Raw genomic sequence first — 19,778 nt, 5'->3', positions numbered from 1 at the left:
CTACCATTCTGAAAATCCTAGGTTTCTTTAGAAATATGCTAAATCCACTCTGACTGTGCTCTATAAGTGGAACAACAAAGCCTGGATGACAACACATGTGTTTACTGAATATTTTAAGCCCACTGTTGAGACCTACTGCTCAGAAAAAAAGATTCCTTTCAAAGTATTACTACTGCCCATTGACAATGCACCTGGTCACCCAAGAGCTCTGATGGAGAGGTACTATGAGATTACTGTTGTTTTCATGCCTGCTAACACACATCCATTCTGCAGCCCATGGACCAAAGAGTAATTTCAACTTTCAAGTTTTATTATCTAAGAAATATATTTTGTAAGGCTATAGCTGCCATAGATGGTGATTCTTTTGATGGATCTGGGCAAGGTAAATTGAAAACCTGGAAAGGATTCACCATTCTAGATACCATTAAGAACGTTTGTGGTTCATGGAAAGAGGTCAAAATATCAACATTAACAGGAGATTGGAAGAAGTTGATTCCAACCTTCATAGACGACTTTGAGGGGTTCAAGATTCAGTGGAGGAAGTAACTGCAGATGTGGTGGAAATAACAACAGAACTAGAGTTAGCAACTCAGCCTGAAGATGTGACTGAATTGCTGCAACCTGATGATAAAACTTTCATGTATGCGGAGTTGCTTCTTACAGTTGAGCAAAGGAAAAAACTTAGTCGATAAAGCAGCGGCAGGGTGTGAGAGGTTTGACTCCAGTTTTGGAAGAAGTCCTGTTGTGGGTAAAATGCTATCAAACAGCATTGCATGCTACAGAGAAATCATTCTTGAAAAGAAGAGTCAGTCAATTCGGCAAACTTCATTGTTGTCGTGTTTTAAGAAATTCCCACAGCCACCCCAGCCTTCAGTAACCACCACCCTGATCAGTCAGCAGCCACCAACATCCAGGTAGGACCCTCCACCTGCAAAAAGATTATGACTCGCTGAAGGCCCAGATGATGGTTAGCATTTATAGCAATAACATATTTTTAAATTAAGGTTTGTACATTTTTTTAGACATAATGCTATTGCATACTTAATAGCCTACAATACAGACTAAACATAACTCTTGTATGTGCTAGGAAACCAAAACATTTGTGTGACTCACTTTATTTCAATATTGGCATTATTGGGGTGGTCTGGAATGAAACCTACCATATATCGGAGGCATGCCTGTATGTTCACAATTAAATACTTTAAAATTCTTTTAAAGTAGGGTGATTACTTTTTAGCTACAGTGGCTCTCATACAAGAATAAGCCATACACTCAAATCACATGACTTCCAATCATAGGAGGGAATCTCAGATGCAGGGGTTGATGGTAACTCTCAAAAATTGTATGTTCATATTCTAAGTCGCAGAACCTGTAAACATGACCTTATTTGGGAGAAAGGCCTTTGCAGATGTAATGAGTTAAGCATCTCAAGATGAGATCATCCTGGCTTAGGGTGGGCCCTAAATCCAATGACAAGTCCTTAGAAGAGAAGAAAAAGGGGGAAGAAACACAGAGACACACAAGAGTACATCACGTGCAGGCAGAGGCAGAGATTAGAGTGATATGTCTGCAAGTCCAGGGATGTCAAGCATTGCCAGCCACCAGCAGAAGCTAGGAGAGGCATGGAACCTCCAAAAGGAACCAATACTGCCAACACCTTGATTTGGAATATCTGGCTCCAGAACAATGAGAGAATAAATTTCTGTGGTTTTAAACTTCCAAGTTTGTGGTATTTGTTATGGCAGCTCTAGGAAACTAAGCTCATTACAATACCTTTTTTTTTCTTTTGGCTGCGTTGGGTCTTCGTTGCTGCTCACAGGCTTTCTTTAGTTGTGAGCGGGGGCTACTCTTCGTTGAAGCGCATAGGCTTCTCACTGCGGTGGCTTCTCGTTGCGGAGCACTGGCTCTAGGCACGTGGGCTTCAGTAGTTGCAGCATGTGAGCTCAGTAGTTGCGGCACGCAGACCCTAAAGCACACGGGCTTCAGTAGTTGTAGCGTGTGGGCTCAGTAGCAGCGCACGGGCTCTAGGGTGAGCGGGTTTCAGTAGTTGTTGTGCTCGAGCTCAGTAGTTGTGGCTCGTGGGCTCTAGAGCGCAGGCTCACTAGTTGTGGCGCACGGGCTTAGTTGCTGCGCAGCATGTGGGATCTTCCTGGACCAGGGCTCAAACCCGTGTCCCCTGCATTGGCAGGTGGATTCTTACCACTGCACCACTGGGGAAGTCCTACAATACCTTTTACTGGTTGCAGCTATCAGCATTTACAAAATTTGGGTTTGAGAAACTTTCTTGAGGAAATAAATTCAGGAAGAGTTAACAACAGGTTGTGGAGGTTTTATTCCTACACCAAGGGTCATGAACCCTTAAGCAAACAACAGTTACCAAAGGACATTAAGACAGTTTTCAGAAACAGGAGACACATCTATTAGCATTTTGTTTATTAGACTAAAATGCATGTGGACAAAGCAATATCAATGTGTGTAAGTCGTGTACAAAGCTTTGACAGTCACCACATGATAGCAGAGCTGTTTCACCATCTATAGGTGAGTGGCTTAGAGACTAAAAACAAGGGGGTAGAGAAGAACAGGTATGTCTTTTATAAGGTTAAAGAGGAGTGTGTGACATTAGTCTCTTAGTTATATTTTTGTTTAGACTGCTCATGGATCCATTATTCATTCATTTACTCAACAAATTTATGGAATGCATCTTATCTGGATAATGTTAAACACTGAGAAAGTAGCAGTATTTAAGTTCCTTGCCTTTACATAGCATGTATAGCTAATGGGAAATGGCAGTGTTAAATAAATAAACAAATAAATACAACATTGATATGTAGTATGAAGGAAATAAGCAAGGTAATGTAGCCACCCAATAAAAAGTAGCCTGACCAGTCTTGTTTATTTGTTTTTGGCATAAAAAGCATATTAAACGTAGTATGTTTTTCATTTATTTGTCTAATTATTTGTATTCTGTCTCCTTCTGAACTGTAAGCGCCATTAGATCAGGGACCTAGTCTTATTTTCTGCTGTTTCTTAAGCGTGAGGATGCTGCCCAGTATATAGGGAACACACAGTACATATTTGTTCAATGCCTTTGTTGATTGAGTAAGTGAACATGATAGAGAGAAACTGACAGAGACCCTGTGCAAGACCCAGAAAGCATTTATTTGTGTTTGTATTGCATTTGTTCTTAAAATTCTTTACTTTTCTAAGCTAAGATATTTTTTTAGGGGAGGAATTTCTCAGGTAGAGAAGGTGTGGAAAAATAAAAACTTAAAAAGATCTAGGTTAAGTGTTTGACCAAACCATTTTGATTTCTCTTTATTGCTAGATATGGCATTTGCTTTTTAAATTTATGATTGATTTATGATTTTAAAAATGCTTGTTAAAAATTGCAAAACAAAATTGTAAGACTATCTTTTAAAACAAATAGCTAAGAAGAATCAGGGAACTCAGTTCCTTTAAGTTCAGTGATCTATTTTCTTTTCAAAATTTTAAGAAACTGGCTGGCCTGCTGAAAGCACAGTTTTGCATTTAAAATCATCTGAAATATGATAAAGCCTTTTTTTAAACTTGTAGGATATAAAATCGTTTTCCTTTGCTTTCTGTTTTATCACTTAGCTTTATTTACTTTAAATCGATAAGAAAATTTGAATTCCGTAAGAGAAAAATGAGCAAAAGACAGAACAATAAACTGTTACAATAAATGAATAAATTTTAAAAGCAAAGAGAAAGAATACAAAGAAACACAGCCAGAAAGCAAATAGAAGACTGTTCTATTCTTTAGCAATCAAGGCATTGCAAATAAAATAATGTTAGCATGCTTTGCATACCAACTTGGAAAGAGACAGTTTGAGGAAACAGGAAGTCACACACTGTTACTGTGAATATAAACTGTTTTAACCTTTCTAGGAGCAATCTGGCAAAGTGAATTAGAAGCCTCAAAAATATATTTGCCTTTGACCTATTAATTTCACTTCTGAGAGTATATGTTAATGAAATAATGAAGTATATATGACTATTTTGCCATAAAGATAATTAGATGAAACGCTATTTAAGGTAGCAAAGTATTATACATCATTTAAGGGTCCAATAGGAGCAAAATAAAGTTATAGCATTTTATTTCAACCCAAGATAATAGTATTTGGACATTAAAACTATTTTCCACAATTTTATTTAGTGACATGGAAAGATGCTGACGATGTATTAAAGGGAAAAGAAGCAAATTAAAAAATAATTGTTACAGTGTTGTGTAAAAGTATTTACCTATTTTCGAGAAAGGGAGACAGAGACTGAGATAGGAAAAATGAAGTCTACACAGATGTGTTTGTAGTGGGTGAGTAGATTGTGCCTGCTTTTAAATATTTTTCTTATTTGTTCATGGTATACGACTTTCCTATGGTGAACACACGAGCTTCTATGTTAAAGGGTGTGTGCTTTATTTAAAATGTAAAGATCTATAGCTTTGCTTTAAAGTTTCCCTGAGGAAGCCAATAAAATTATAGACAAAGGGCATGAATAGGCAGTTTGTATAAGGAGACACCTTGTTGGCTATCCTGGATGTGAAGAGATGCTTGAATTCATAGGTGATAGAAGAATGCAACTATAATATCATTAACATCCCACTTTGTACCCACTGGATTGGCCACAGAAGTCAAAATTTGGTGAGAAAGAGGGGAAATAGAATTCTGGTCAGAGTATAGATTGACATGACCCATTATAGGAAGTGAGTCTGAGGGCCATTCTGGAGAGCACATCTCAGTAGGTTTTTCTGAAGTTAACCAGCAATCCAGGTCCCAGTAATAAGGAGTTATTTTAAAAACACAAAATCAAACTGACTTTGTTTTATTATGGATTATTATGAACTTATTTTATTTATTATTATTATTGGCCATGCCATGCGGCTTATAGGATTTTTTTTTTTTTTTTTTGGCTTACAGGATCTTGGTTCCTCAACCAGGGATCCACTGGGGCCCCAGCAGTGAAAGTGCTGAGTCCCAACCACTGGACCTCCAGGGAATTCCCCTAAACTTATTGATATTATTACTATGGACTTTGTTTTATTATTATTTGTGTTATGGATAGAAAAATCAAATAGGAGCCCTGCTTCTCCCAGCCTAATTCACACGAACAAAATGAGTTGTATTAGTAAGAGAAGGTAATTAAAATCTTGGTAAAGGATCACATGAATTTAGATTTTGTGATAAATGAGGAGGAAATGATCTAAAAATGATCAGATATGTGAATTTTAGGAAAGCCCACTTCAAAATCTTACAGCATTAACATAGAGAACTTGCTGAAGCCTCAAGAAGCCACCAGCCCTGGAGTGATAGGGCCACTTAGAACACAGGTTGAGGAAATGCCCATTTGGCCAGAAACATGTCAAATTTTGTAGACAGTGAACACTTTATACTTTATACCGGAAGTCAATCATAATAACTCATCCTAACTCAGAGAGAAACATATTCAAAAAGATTTTATAAACAAAAAGACCTCCAATATCATTAGTATTGAACCTTCCTCTGGCCCCCATTGTGGGGCTGGAGTGTGATGACTCCAAGAGAAGTGTGCAGGGTCTAATTGTAAAGCATATGATGGGTCATGGTGTAAGTTTTAGCCTTAAAAAATTATTAAAAGCACATGATTAGAGTTTTCATTTTAGAAAAATAATTATGAAAGTTTAGAAAGAAAGAACGTATGTGATTAGGTGATCAAGTTGTGAGTGAACCAGACCTCAAAGGAAAGCAGATGGGCCTTACCGTCATGCCAGCCAAGCAGGACATGGCCAATGTTTACTTAGTACACAAGGGATGGAATGGAGGTAGGATGTCATATCGAAGGAGGCCAAGAGTAGAGGAAAAATCTAGATGGTAAGCATGAGCTAAAAGCCTCAGGAAGTAGTGAGGATTAAGCTACTAGGAACGTCGTGTCTAGACCTGAAGACCAACTAAGGCAGTGACAGTGGAGACAGAGGAATATCACAGTGTTGTCTGTGGTACCAGAGAGCTGGAGACCACTGAAGGGTCCATCTCTGGGGAGAGGGGATAAGTAAATTGTAGTTGGTGGTCACCACTAAATTCTATGCAGCCACAGCTAGGATTTAGGCTTACAACCAGCAACGTGGATACATCTGAAAAGGCCCATAGCGAGGGTTGCCAGATAAAATACAGGGTGCCCAGTTAAATCTGAATTTCTGTTAAACAACAAATACTTTTTTAGAGTATGATCCAAATATTTGCTAAATCTGGCAACCCTGGTCACAGTACGGCACAATTTGTGAAAATGAAAACTGTGTACACAGGCAAATCAACCCAACTTATTTCATAAGGATACAGAGCAAACATGTTGATAGCTATTGTGTTTGGGGGTGGGGGATAGAGACAATAAAAAGGAATAAATAAATATTACATAAATAAAGAAATAAGAGAGGGCCTTGAGGGGACAGGTGGTGGTAATGAGCTGAGTTCGATTGACTCAGTTCTCTGTACCTGAATCCGAAAAGAAGTAAAAAATAAGTTTTTCTGCACTCTTGGATTTCTTCACTGAAGCCCCGGAGACCCTGCCTGGCTGATAAAGAGAATATTCTGTCCTATGAAACGATCCCTATGGAATACTCTGGCACTGCCGGCAAAATTCAGTGGCAGAAAAGTGAGTAGGAGAGAGACTAGGCAGGTGGTTCATCTGGAACCTTGTCAGGAAGAAGAAATTTATAAACTGAGTTAAAAAGGAAACTAATGAACAAATCAGTTAGGAACATTGCTTCACCTAGGTTTACTCTTTTAATAGAGGAACATGCTTACATTCTTATGGAGTAAATATTAGTAAAAGATTATCAGCAAGCACAAATCCTTAACTGTTGCCATGGAGACAGACAGAAGAATAGGCAAAGTTGCCATTTCCCCACTGGAAAAATGATAATTCAATACATGTCGCCCAGTAACGCTGATTCTTTTAATACCTTTTTCTTTTTTCATGTCACAGCCGATTACAAGGAGAGCTTTAACACGATTGGCAACATTGAAGAGATTGCGTATAACGCTGTCTCCTTCACCTGGGACGTGAATGAAGAAGCTAAGGTGAGTGTTAAAGTAGCACTGATTCATTGGTCGTACCTTTTAAATACCGTGTCCTTTCTCTGCAGAGGATTCTTTTACAAAAGCCTCTGAGTAGGGAAAGATCTGTTAACTTGAGCCAGAAAAAAGGGAAATGAACCTATGATCTTTCTCTTGAGTCACACACTTTCAGTTACGTGCAGCTAAATTGCCTTTTGTGGAGCAAGGAGAAAGGGGGTGTACCTATTCCCCTGTGGCCTCCCGCTGAACGGGCCAGGCCCCTTGTCCCTCCCAGATCCTCCAGGCCCCCAAGCTCCATTTTAGCACTTGGGGCTGACAGGATTGGGCCAGAAAAATCTTTTCTACCTGCACTGCAGTTTCCCCAAACACCTCTCCAACTGCTGCCTTCTTCAGAGGCAGGAAGGTGCTCAGAGCTACTGTCTGCACAGGTAAGCAGCTGGGCAAGCCTCCCGACCCCCGGCCCCTTTGAGGCTTCATCTGGTCAAAGGAGGGTGCAGGAAGCAGGGCTGCAGGTCTCTGAACTTGACTCCCTGAGGAAGAGCGACCACTGTGACCTTGAGCCATTTCTTTCCTGTTAACCTCAAGCTTAAGCTTTTCTTATTTCTGTCTGGTGCCAGCATGGTTAAGAAGGGCAACAGTAAAATCTCTGGCCAGGTGCATTCTGAGGATAGATGTCCACCGTTGCATGGATTCGGGTAAAAAAGTGAGACTTGATGATACTCAGATTTGCTTTCCAACCATGAGTCTCTGAGTTTATGAAAACTGAACTTTGCTGCTATGCCCACTCTCCTTCCTGTGTTCTGTACCTTCTGATTCTCGGTCCTTATTTTGCACCAAAGGGAAGGTTCCAGGTGAACCCAAAGCTTGTTTTCTGCTTCGGTTATGTACCATCTAGGAGGGCGTTAGAAGACTTTGTCTTGGAATTAATGAAAAGGTCAATGTAAACAACTACTTTCAATGCTTCATTGTCTGTAAGCAGGGGAAGGCCAGGTGAGAAAGGAAACTGGATGGGAGTTTGTGAGCATGACTTAGAGAAGAAGATGAATTGCTCAGTGTCTCATTTCACTCAGGTATAAAACAAAGTAAATGAAATTGGCTTTAGGCCCAAGAAAGGTGACCTAAATGGGCAAGCAGAAACAGAGCTCCATAGTAGCTGGGAGAATGTTCCAGTGGGTCAGTGCATCTGAGGGAAGGCAGGAGGCCTTGTGATGTGATGGGCACAGAAGTGCAGGAAAAGCTTCTCCTCGAGGCCCCACTCCACCTCCGTTTAAAGTTCCTCACCCAAGCCCCAGGCTTTCTCCTCGTGCCCAAGCCCCAGGCTTTCTCCTCGTGCCTGCTTCTCTTCTCCCAGAGGCTAGATTACTGGGCTGGGTAAGGAAAAGGCAGTGTGTGCCATGGTATCAGGGCCCAGGGTTGGAATCCTGGCAAGTCAGCTGACCTCTCTGGGCCTCAGTTCGCTCATGTAAAGCAAAACAAAACAAAACAAAACAAACTTTTCCGATTGTCCCTGCTGTAGCAAGCATGTGCTGGGAGCACGATGTGTGAAAATCCAGTCTCTGAGGGAGGTAAGGGAATCATTAGCTGAACAGCAGTGTGTGTGAGGAGTGAGAGGCAGGCCCAAGCAGAGCCATCCATTGGGAAGACAATGGGATCCTATACTTGGAAATGCCTTGTCAAGGTAAAGCAAGCTGTAAAGTGAGCTGTAACTGCAGCCCTAAATTTCCTTATCGTGCAATCTGATAACACGTGCTAGGAGGTGAATGCGTTAACTGTTACCAGTCAATAAGGACCTTTTAAAGAAAATGCCTAAACCTGAAGGGACATCTTGAATGATGGCGGCTCTATGGTCAACCAGTGGGGTAGTTAATTGGGGGTTGAGTTGACTTTTCTTGCATTTCCCATAGGTAAGGCTTACTTTTCTTGTTGAAATATGAATGTTTGTGCACGTGTATTGTTCCAGGCTGACACATTTAAGGTCACATCTGCTTTGACAAATGGCAGTGCTTGCTTGCTGTAGTAAAACTTGTTTCTTTAATACATATTTTCAGTAACTATTATTTGGTAGTCGCAATTGTGTGCAGTTTGGGTTAATCGATGAGTAATAAAAATAGCTCCAAATACTTCTGCCAAACTACTGGAAGAGCTTTTAAAGAAAAACCATAAAAGTTAAATCCATTTCATTAGGTAGGCTGAGAAGATTTTTTTTTTCAACCTGCAGGATGTAAGGTTTTTCTTTAAAATATCATTGATTTTGGGCTTCCCTGGTGGCGCAGTGGTTGAGAGTCCACCTGCCGATGCAGGGGACACGGGCTCGTGCCCCTGTCCGGGAAGATCCCACGTGCCGCGGAGCGGCTGGGCCCGTGAGCCATGGCCGCTGAGCCTGCGAGTCTGGAGCCTGTGCTCCACAACGGGAGAGGCCACAGCAGTGAGAGGCCCGCGTACCGCAAAAAAAAAAACCAAAAAACATATCATTGATTTTATAATAAGCAGGCTGCAAAAAAACCCAAAATTACATGATTGGGAAAAAGGTTTTCAACAAAGCAAGGCATAAAATCCTCTCACGGTGGGATTGTTTGTGATTTTCATACTGTGAACTTATTCTCGGGAGCAGTTGCATTTCACTTCGAGTTCCTCTTGGTAACATCCACACAGGAATCTGTTGCAGGCTTTAGGATCGTGACATTCATTCAGTGTCACATGATGTTTTAGTTCATGTGGCCAGAGGACACAAATTTGTGACCCGCAGCCTTATATATTCCACAGAACGTATATGTACGTGTGTATCATGCATTTATGTACTTATATTCCAAGTTTTAAAATATTTTGCCCACATTTAATAGTCAGGAGATTCAAGAAACAAACAAAACAAAAACCTAAGTTTCCAGATTCTTTTGGGTAATTAGAGATTCTGGCAACATGAGCCCGAGTGTTTGCAAGCCCACGAGTAGCTCTTGTGAGGTACCAGCTGTTCTCTTTAATGCTTTCTCTAGCCTTCTCCATCGTGGAACTTTCCTTGCCTGGTCCTCATGGACACTTGAAGTTTCACGCCCCAGTCGCACCCCCTCAGACGACTGAATATGCCGTTTATATCTTTACTTGCTCTCGGTGTTGGGGAAAGCAGTGACACAAGTGACGCCGTGTGGCTGAGAGGAATGGGCCAGCCAGGAACCCCACCAACCTCCCCGGGTTCCTTTGGCAACGGGCCACACAGAGGCTGACTTGTGTTGGTGCCGTTATGGAGAGCTGCTGTGCCTTTCTTTGTTTGAAAGAAAGGTAGTAAATCTTGATCTTTGAGGATATTTTCTAAAAAATCAGAAACCACTTGGGTCCAAATGTGAGTGTGTACCAACAAGTTGGATAATATCACTTCAGGGGTAAAAATAATGTGTAGTTTTTGGCACAAGACCAGCTTTGAAGTGGGTAATATCCCGAGAGACACTACGAATATACTTTGAGCCATGGCAGTATCATTTGAGAGATCTGTGTGTCTTCCCAAGATAGCTTCTATTTGGATATTTGGTTTTGGTGCATTTATTAAAAAAATAAAACAGTCCCGTATTTGTTAGTCTTCCCACATATGCATCATCAAGGCCTGATGACAAAATTTATGGATTTTTCCAGGACACTACGCTTTTCTTTTGCTGCTGACCTATATTCTATTCTTACCTCTCGTTTAGCAGGAACAGAAGAAAGGAAAGAATGTGAAACTCTAATCATTTAGTTTAATTTAATTACAGGAGAAGTTTGGCCAGGGAAGGTGTTAATAGAACCTAGGGGCAGGACAGGAATAAAGATGCAGATGTAGAGAATGGACTTGAGGATACGGGGAGGGGGGGAGGGGAAGCTGGGACGAAGTGAGAGAGTGGCATGGACATGTATACACTACCAAATGTAAAATAGATAGCTAGCGGGAAGCAGCCGCATAGCACAGGGAGATCAGCTCGGTGCTTTGACCACCTAGAGGGGTGGGAGGGAGGGAGACGCAAGAGGGAGGAGATGTGGGGATATATGTATATGTATAGCTGATTCACTTTGTTATACAGCAGAAACTAAGACACCATTGTAAAGCAATTATATTCCAATAAAGGTGTTAAAAAAGAAAATGAGGTTACGGGATTAACTGCAGATCGCCAGTCTCAAGGGCAGCACGGTTCTGGCAGAACTACTGCAGACTTCTTCCTCCCAGAACCGGTTTTGCTGGTTGCGCTGCCGCGTCTCTGCACAATGACGCCCTCAGCAGAAAGAGTCTCCGGCAGGACATTCGTTTCCCCTCAGGGTCTGTGCAGTCTGGAAGCTCCTGTAACTTGAACCGGGGTCCCTGGGCCCCTGGGAATGACTCAGGTGGCATCCAGGTGGGTGAGGCTCTGAGCATCCATGCTGGTGGAAGCTTGGAAGTTGATGAGGTTGGGGCACAGGGTGACAGAGAAAACAAAGCGCTGAAATGGGGCTCAGGCAACCAGGTATCGTCCCGGCGCGGGAATAGCCAGCTTTGCGTCTTCCTCCTTCTGAGCTTCGGTTTCTCAGCCGGAAAATGGCGGGAAGCGGAACAGGGAGGGGCTGACAAAGTATTAAGGTCCCATCCGTAAGATTCTAGTGGGAGCACCAGAGGGCTGCATTCTTTCACATGACTCCCACTTACAAGGTCATTTCGATTTTTCTTTCTCCCCTCAGCCAAACGCAGGTACCCACAAAGTAGATCTGTTGGTCACTAATCCCCGAGATGAGAAGTTCCCAGGCAAGCCCCTATTGAATTATTGAAGGGTGGTGAGCTCAGATTCCTGGCACAGAGCGCCGGGGATGACATCACCCCCAAAGCGGGAGCACACAAACCCTAATTATAGGCTCCCCTTTCTCCCCGATTTCTAAGGAGATTCTTGAAACCGGGCCCCTTATTTGTGTCCAGAGCCTTTTTCTCTGTTCGCAGTGATTTCAAGATTAAACCAACCTCGACGTGCTACAAAGGCCTCTCTCATGTGACCACAGAGAATTACTTGAGCGTTAAGATACTACTTAGTGCTCTGAGGAACGAGTTTCTTTTTTGTGTCTTTTCACTGGAACACCATACCAATTTCCCCCTGTTTCTATGCCTCCCCCTTCTTGTGGTTTATAGACTACCTGAGATGAAGGAGGCCTATTTCCATGAGCCCTCTGCTGCTAAGCCTTTCGGAATGATCTTGAGTCAGTGAAATGTTCCTTTACCCTCGCTACCAGCACTGCTAAATAATCAAGCAAACAAGGAAATCCACTCCTAGCCCCTTCCCTGTCTCTATGATTTAAAAAGAAAATGTATTGTAATTCAGTAATATGGAGCTCTGTCTGCCCTGTGTCACTCTGCTGCGGTCTAGCCCAGCACCTCTGCTTGCGGAAGCGCAGTGACTGCGCTTGGAGGGATGTCTACCCTCCCCCCCCCACCACACTCTCTCTCTTGAGTTGCAGGAGGGGCTTTGAGAGAGGAGCTGTCAGGCCCTCTGCTTTGCAAGGTCAGGTGGGAAACTTTCTTCCTGCGTTTTGGTATTTGGGAGGGACTTTCAGACCAGAAGTTGTTGCAGTTTTAGAGAGAGTCAAGGACACAGATAAGGCATATTTTCATCCCTGTTAACAGATTTTTGTGGTGAAACTGGGGGTGGGCAGGGCTGAAAACTGGTTGGGGTGAGGTGGGAAGTAGAGAGGCTGAGAGACACCATGGATCATTTTCCTGTGCATCTCAGATTCTGATTCCGCTAAATATCAACTTTCTTCATAGCAGGCTCAGCAAGATTGGGCAAGTGGAAAAGGTGGACTTTGAACCATGGCCCTCTGAGTCCAGAGTCCATGTTCTTAAACCATCCCAACAGAGGGATATCTGTAATTTTTTTTAGACCAAAGAATGCTATGACTTTCCTTCTCAAAGAAATGTATAGGGTACAACCTAGAAAGCAAGAAGTCAAATGAATCTCATTTCCTTGAGCAAAGCAATTCTATCAAGTCACCCTGATTTTGCCACCCATCTCCCCCATCCCCACCAACAAAGATGGGCCCGCTGACCCAGCGCTTCCAGCACAAAGGTCTCTTCCTATCCATGTCTTTGGCTGCCCTGGTACGTTCCCGGTTGATGTCATACATATTATTGACCAGAATGCATAGGGGAGTGAGGACTGTTTGGATCCCTTGCCCTCTTCAACTGAGTGTGTGTGTATGTGTGTGTATTAGCTAACATTAGGGATCTCATTGGCCTAATTATGACCTCGCTCTGTGTTAACTGGAGATCAGTGCATGCTTTCTAATAGTGCAGCTCTGAAGCATAGCAGCGTTTTCTCCTCCATACCCTACACATTTATTCTCCATTTTCCCCACTTCTCTCTAGCTCCTTTCCCTGGTATCCTGAATTTCATTTTCCCACTCATTTACATTATTTCTGTACACTTTTCTTTTATGCTTTGGTTTTTTCCTGTTATGAACAGTGAATACTGTTCCTTACTCTTTTTTGCCATACCATGTAGGAAGCACAGCATGAAAGATTTCGAAGCAAGGATGACAGTTATTATTCGAGAAAATGAAGGTTGCAGAAGGTACACAATGGCTCCCTGCTTTACGTTTGCAACTTAAGAAATACAGTAAATGAAAACCCATATTTACCAAGCTGGTAAATTGGAAGTAAACATTTACACATAAGCAATATTTATTTTATATTTAGATTCCTCTCACTTTGGGTCCCTTTGGATGCTATAAATGAATTGCATTTACAAAAGAGATTTTCATGTAATTTTTTTTATTGAAGTATAGTCGATTTACAGTGTTTTGTTAGTTTCTGGTATACAGCGCAGTGATTCAGTTTCCATGTAATTTTTTAAATTGAGAGAAAATGCCAGATGAGAGGATGCATGTTGATATTCCCTCTAGGCCCTATTTCCCTGAATATTTTTGCCTTATTTCTTGCCTCTGTGTCTGATTTTGCACTAATACCAAGGAGATGTCATTTGAGAACTGAGACCCGGTCTGAGGGATGGAAACATGGATGTGCTAAGAGGAATCAGCTGGCCGAGCAGGAGAACAAAAGTGAAAGTTGGGAGTAAAAAGTTCTCTTCCAGATTTGCAATTCTGTCCTTAAGGAAGAAAATGAAGTTGATTGAATGCCCCAGCACTGCCCTGCAGCTGCCCTGGACATAAGGGCATTTGATGGGGCCCGTGTCATGAATTGCTCCATATTGTGAGACATAAATAAAGCTCTCATATCGGGTGACTTACTTCTGTCATGTTAAGTCCAGGTTTCTTCCTTTTCTTCCTGTGTGGTTCAGCCCGTTCTCTTCCCAGTGCTGTCTTTTCAAGGTACAACAAGTGGTCAGCAAGCCAAACCTAGCTCTTTACTCTATCAGTTGCTAAGGGGTAGGAAACAGCCCCTCAGTCCTCAGATCTCAATGTTAGTAGCTTCAAAGACAGGATGGTGCAAATGGCGGTGCTTTGATCACAGCCTATGTAAAGGCAGTAAACTAGAGAAAATGTAAGTGTTCTAACCTTCTTGTACCCTGTAAACTATTCAGTCTCTCTTTGTGGAAAACATGTTAATGCTCCCTGAAAGACTGTTTTGACATTTAGTACCAAATCACAGCAGAACCATTAAAATTGTCCCAAATTTATCTCACCCTCCTTCCTTTTCTCTCTCCCTCAACATTTTTTTTCGGTGTAAAAGATTTAATCAGTTTTTATGGGGCTCCACTGTGTGTCAAGCAAAGTGCTTTAGAAAGTTACAGTTTCGTTAGTCTTGACGAATCACAGCTTCCAAGGGGATGCTTCTAAATGGACTGTATTCTCTTTCTGCCAGACTCCAGGGTTGGTCACCAGGGAGAAGGGGAGATGCGTAAATATTGATTTTCAAGATGAAAAGAGTACCCAAAGGACCGACCAAAGGAAGCCATACTCCTGAGTGCCCTGTGGGTTCATGACCTAGTTTGTTTCCCTGACCTCCACCTCCCATCAGCAGTCCAGGGAGTCCACTTTCTGCTTACAAGACAGTCCAGGATGCAGTGGAGTTGATGGATATTACTGATAAAGAAGAAGTTATATCCTAATGTTTTGACTAAATAGAACCCACGTTTCAGCAGGTCATCATATGCAGAATAGAGAATATTATAGGGCATCTTCCATGCTCTCCAGAGTAAAGAAGGGGTGGGGAAGGCTCCTGGGAGGGGTCTTGAAAGGTTGAGATACACACTGCAGAGCAGGGCAAATGGCATTTTTGTGCGTTTGCTGGGGCGTGGTGTGGGTGAAGGAAGCTTTAAAAGGGAAAGGTAAACATTTGCTGGAGTCGTTGGTATTGAACTTAAAGCCACGCCTTTGTTCCAGTTTTATAAGGTAATGGATGGCAGGAAAAGCTATAAAGCTGGAGTTAATTCATATATAGAAGGAATAATCTTTGGAAGCCATCTCATCCAAGCTACCTACGGCTTGATCTTTTGTTAGAATGTGGAGTATACATGGTTTCTGGCCTGAATTCTGCTGAGGGCTCTGAAACTCACATGTATCAACTGTTGTGTGTATACAGAGACTGAGATCGCATACTTGGATTTCACAGACTGACATGTGTGTGTGTGTGTGTGTGTGTGTGTACGTGTACCATGGCTAGTATTTATTCAGTGATTACCATATACCAGGCACTCTGCCAGGTGCTTTGTATACCTTATGCAATATTCATACTTTAAGTGGATATCATTTTTCATTTAAATAATGGAGAGGTTGAAGTCCAGAGAGCTTACACAGCGAATGGACAGCAGAGCTGGGATTCCCACCCTGGGAATGTCTGTCTGAAGTATGTGCTCTTTCCATAGTGCCTTTTCGTCTTGGGAGGAGGTAGTCATAGTATCTTCTGTATTATCTGTGGCAAAGGCGCAGTCATCCCCTCCAAGCAGCTTGCCTGCTGTACATCACGTGCTGGGCCAGGCAGTGGGAATTTACAGACACACCAGCCAAGCAGAGTGTCTGCCGCTCTCAGAGGACATTTTGGCTGGGCCGAGAACTCAGACATATCTGTAAATGACTGTAATATGAGGAAGAAAGTGACAAAGACTGTAATGAAAACAGAATTAAAGGGCCAGGAAAGTTCTGGAGAGGGAGATAGCCCTGTTTTTTATTTTATTTTATTTTTTTAATCACAACATAAAAAGATTTATTTTCTTGAGCACAAATAAGCATCCACCTACTAGATTAGTAGCCCGGAGCTTTTTGGTAACTTTATTTTTTTAAACCATTTTTTAAATTGAAGTAGAGTTGATTTACCATGTTGTGTTAGTTTCAGGTGTACAGCAAAGTGATTCAGTTATATATATATATTTTTTTTTTTTCAGATTCTTTTCCATTATAGGTTATTAGAAGATATATAACTCCCTGTGTTATACAGTAGGTCCCTGTAGGTTATCTATTTTTTTTGTTTGTTTGTTTTTTGCGGTACGCGGGCCTCTCACTGCTGTGGCCTCTCCCACTGCGGAGCACAGGCTCCGGACACGCAGGCTCAGCGGCCATGGCTCACGGGCCCAGCCGCTCCGCGGCATGTGGGATCCTCCCGGACCGGGGCACGAACCCGTGTCCCCTGCATCAGCAGGCGGACTCTCAACCCCTGCGCCACCAGGGAAGCCCAGGTTATCTATTTTTTTTACAAACTCCTAATTCATCCCTCCCCTGCCCCCCACCCCGCCCCCGCTCTGCCATCCCCTTTGGTAACCATAAGTTTGTTTTTCATGTCTGTGAGTCTATTTCGGTTTTGTAAATAAGTTCATTTTTTAATTTGTTTTTATTTTTATAAAACATTTCTATTAAGTTTTCTATTTAAAAAAATTTTCCCAACTTCTTGTGTAAAAAATTGCAAATGAAAAGTTGAAAGAATAATACAGTCCTTACCACATACCCTTCACCTAGATGACTCATTGTCAGTCTTTTGCCAGATTTGCTTTCTCTTCTCTCTCTCTCTCTCTCTCTCACACACACACACACACTTTTCTCTACTAAAGACTTCAGCACGTAGAGAGGGCGCCATTCTGTGGGATCAGGGAAGGCTCGAGGGAGGGTGTGGCACGGGAGGGAGTTGTGTCTTAAGGGTCGGGTGGAATTTAGACGAGTGTGGGTTGGAAAGGGGAGCCAGGTGGAAGGACGGGGCGCTCAAAGGTGCAGAGACTGGCCGCAGAAGAAGAGCTGGGAGTGGTGGAGCTCGGGAGAGAATTTCGAGTGGGCTGCAAGGAGGGGAGGAGAGATGCCAGGAGAAGGGGTGAGATGCCGCGGAGAGAATTGGAGGGTGGGCGAAAGAGGGTCAAGGTGGGAACTTTAGACCCACCCATTTAGGGGAGGTAGGGGAAGAGGAACCAGACAGAGAAGGAAAGGGTGGTCGGGAAGGAGAGGACAGAAGGATGGGGAGAGGAGGAAGTGGCCGGTGAAATGGGTGTTGTAGGCAGTGGTTTCTCACAGCCTGAGCCTCCACAAACAGCAGCAGCAGCAACTTGGGAAATTGTTAGAAACGCAGATGCTAGGACCTCCAACCTCAGACCTACTGAATTGGAAACGCCAAGGGGGCAGAGTCTTAACATGTTGTAACAGGGCCTCCTGGTTGCATACCCCTGCTTATAAGGATGCCACTGAGAAGGCTGACCCAGAAGAAAGCAATCTCGGTAGAATAGTGAAGTCCTAAGTCAGATTCAAAAGAGTCGGTGACATGGCCTTTACTTACAGCGGGTGATTTATATATGCTCATGTTGAAAGCATGCATTGCAGCATCGTTTACAAGATGAAAAGACTAGAAACAGCCTCATGGTAAAGACATTGTTATTCCACAATCATGGTTCTTTTAAAAAAGAAAAAGAAAGAGCTGTCTTCAAAATATCTTGTCAAGTGGAGAAAGCAGGCTGCAGAACTGTGTGTTTACTGTGCTACCATTTGTGTAGAAAAGAAAAGGATATGAATTTGCATAGCTTGTTTCTAGAAGGATGCACAGGAAAGTGTGAAGGATACTCAAGAAGCTGTTGGTTGGGGAACAATGCTGGCGGGGGAGGGGGTGTGGTTTCCATGTTTGCCCTTTTGAACTTTGTGCTAGATTCAGATATTACGAACTCCAAACAAGTTTTAAGTATTAAACATGAACAGAAAAAGGTTTAAAATAATAACAAATGATCAGAAATTTGAGTGAGTGTCTCTTTCAGTCTCCACGTAAATTCTTCCTCCCACTGAAAGCTCATTATTTATGAAACAGGCCAACCCATTGTTACACAATGTCCAAATTTTTCCTTGTCCTGAGGTGCTGTTTCACAAGACCTGTTCAGGTGACAGAGCTGAGTGGCAGAGACTGGCCATTGGCAGAGCAATGAAGGTTCTGCCCGAGAGAGTTCGCCCTTGCTCTCTCCCCACCAAAGGCTATGATTCTCCCCCTTGAAAGTGTCCCACAGAGATAGATTTTATGTTTTAAAAATCAATTCACCTTCATAAGATATCTCTCTATTCGAGTTCTGTGAATATAACTAATCTACTTTGGAATCATTTGGGGAGAACATCACAAAATGCCTTGAGAGAGAGTCCGGACAGGAAGCTCTTAGAGTAGTCTGGTAGGAAGGAGAGCTTGAACTGGGGGCCAGGGGGACGCTGAGGAAGCGAGCCTCGTGGCACAGTTGGGGAGGTAATTTGGATGGGGCTTTGTGGACTGTGCTGTGGGCCTGAGGAGGAGCTTGGAGTCAGAGAGTAGGGCTGGCTGGGTGACCGGGCATCTGAGAGGATGGAGATCATGGTGGGCACAGGAAGCTGCCATAGATTCGTAGCACTTTACAGTTTAAAAACGTGATCTCAGGGGCTTCCCTGGTGGCGCAGTGGTTGGGAGTCCGCCTGCCGATGCAGGGGACACGGATCCGTGCCCCGATCCGGTAAGATCCCACATGCCGTGGAGCGGCTGGGCCCGTGAGCCATGGCCGCTGAGCCTGCGCGTCCAGAGCCTGTGCTCCGCAACGGGAGAGGCCACAACAGTGAGAGGCCCGCGTACTGCAAAAAAAAAACAAAAAACAAAACAAAAAACGTGATCTCATTTTAAAGTGTCACAGTAGCAAACTAGGGATTGTTATACCTATTTAAAAGATGAGGCAAATGAGGCCCAGAAAGCTGCAATTAGTCCAAGGCCATAGTGTCAGGATTTGCACCAGAGACATAATTTTGAGTCTCCTGTACCTTTTTTTTTCTTGCTGTGCTTTCTCTCATTTCGCCCTCCAGCTTCATAGAACGCTCTTTCCTCTTACAAAACTTCTCCTGTGAGTTGATCCCATTTAATCCCTGCTTCCAGGGCTCTTAGCTCCCACAGAGCCTCCTTCCGTAGCCTTACGTTCATCCTCTCCTGCTGTGCGAACACCTTGTCCATCCTGGAAGAACACCTGTGCGTGGCCCTGTTGCCCGTGTTCCTGCCCAGCCTCCTGCCTCTGCCAGACCCCCCAGCCGAGGTTCTCCCTCTCCATTTGGTGTCCTGGCTCCCTCGCCCCAGCAATCTAGCTTCCTGTCCTTCCCTCCAGGAGTTTGGCCTCCAGAAGGGGCGCAGACCCTCTGCTTCTGATCCTGATGGTCTTTTCTTAGTGCTCACTCTGTCCTCTTGGTAACTTGTATGTTGGATACTGGGGCCACAGTTCTATCTGCCCTTGGCCTCAGTGATACACCCTTGACCTCATCAAGTGTTCTTGACCTATCACAGTAATGCAAGCATCTTGGTTGGCCTCTTCTCTCCCC

The 19,778-nt window shown here is 43.2% G+C and overlaps 1 protein-coding gene across 2 annotated transcripts in view; it reads left to right on the top strand.

Annotated features, from left to right (window-relative positions):
- GRHL2 (grainyhead like transcription factor 2) overlaps positions 1–19,778 on the top strand; it is a 160,410-nt gene that overhangs the window by 94,917 nt on the left and 45,715 nt on the right. For both annotated transcript variants that reach the window (XM_024756625.1, XM_024756623.1), the window contains exon 8: positions 6,976–7,070. In XM_024756625.1, coding sequence (XP_024612393.1) covers positions 6,976–7,070 — 95 coding nt within the window. The remainder of the gene's footprint in view (positions 1–6,975; positions 7,071–19,778) is intronic.

This window comes from Neophocaena asiaeorientalis, unplaced genomic scaffold (assembly GCF_003031525.2).
Source record: "Neophocaena asiaeorientalis asiaeorientalis breed wild unplaced genomic scaffold, Neophocaena_asiaeorientalis_V1.1 scaffold29, whole genome shotgun sequence".
Lineage (NCBI taxonomy): Eukaryota > Metazoa > Chordata > Mammalia > Artiodactyla > Phocoenidae > Neophocaena > Neophocaena asiaeorientalis.
The sequence above is the reverse complement of the archived record's forward strand: the minus strand, read 5'-3'. Positions and strand labels throughout refer to the sequence as shown.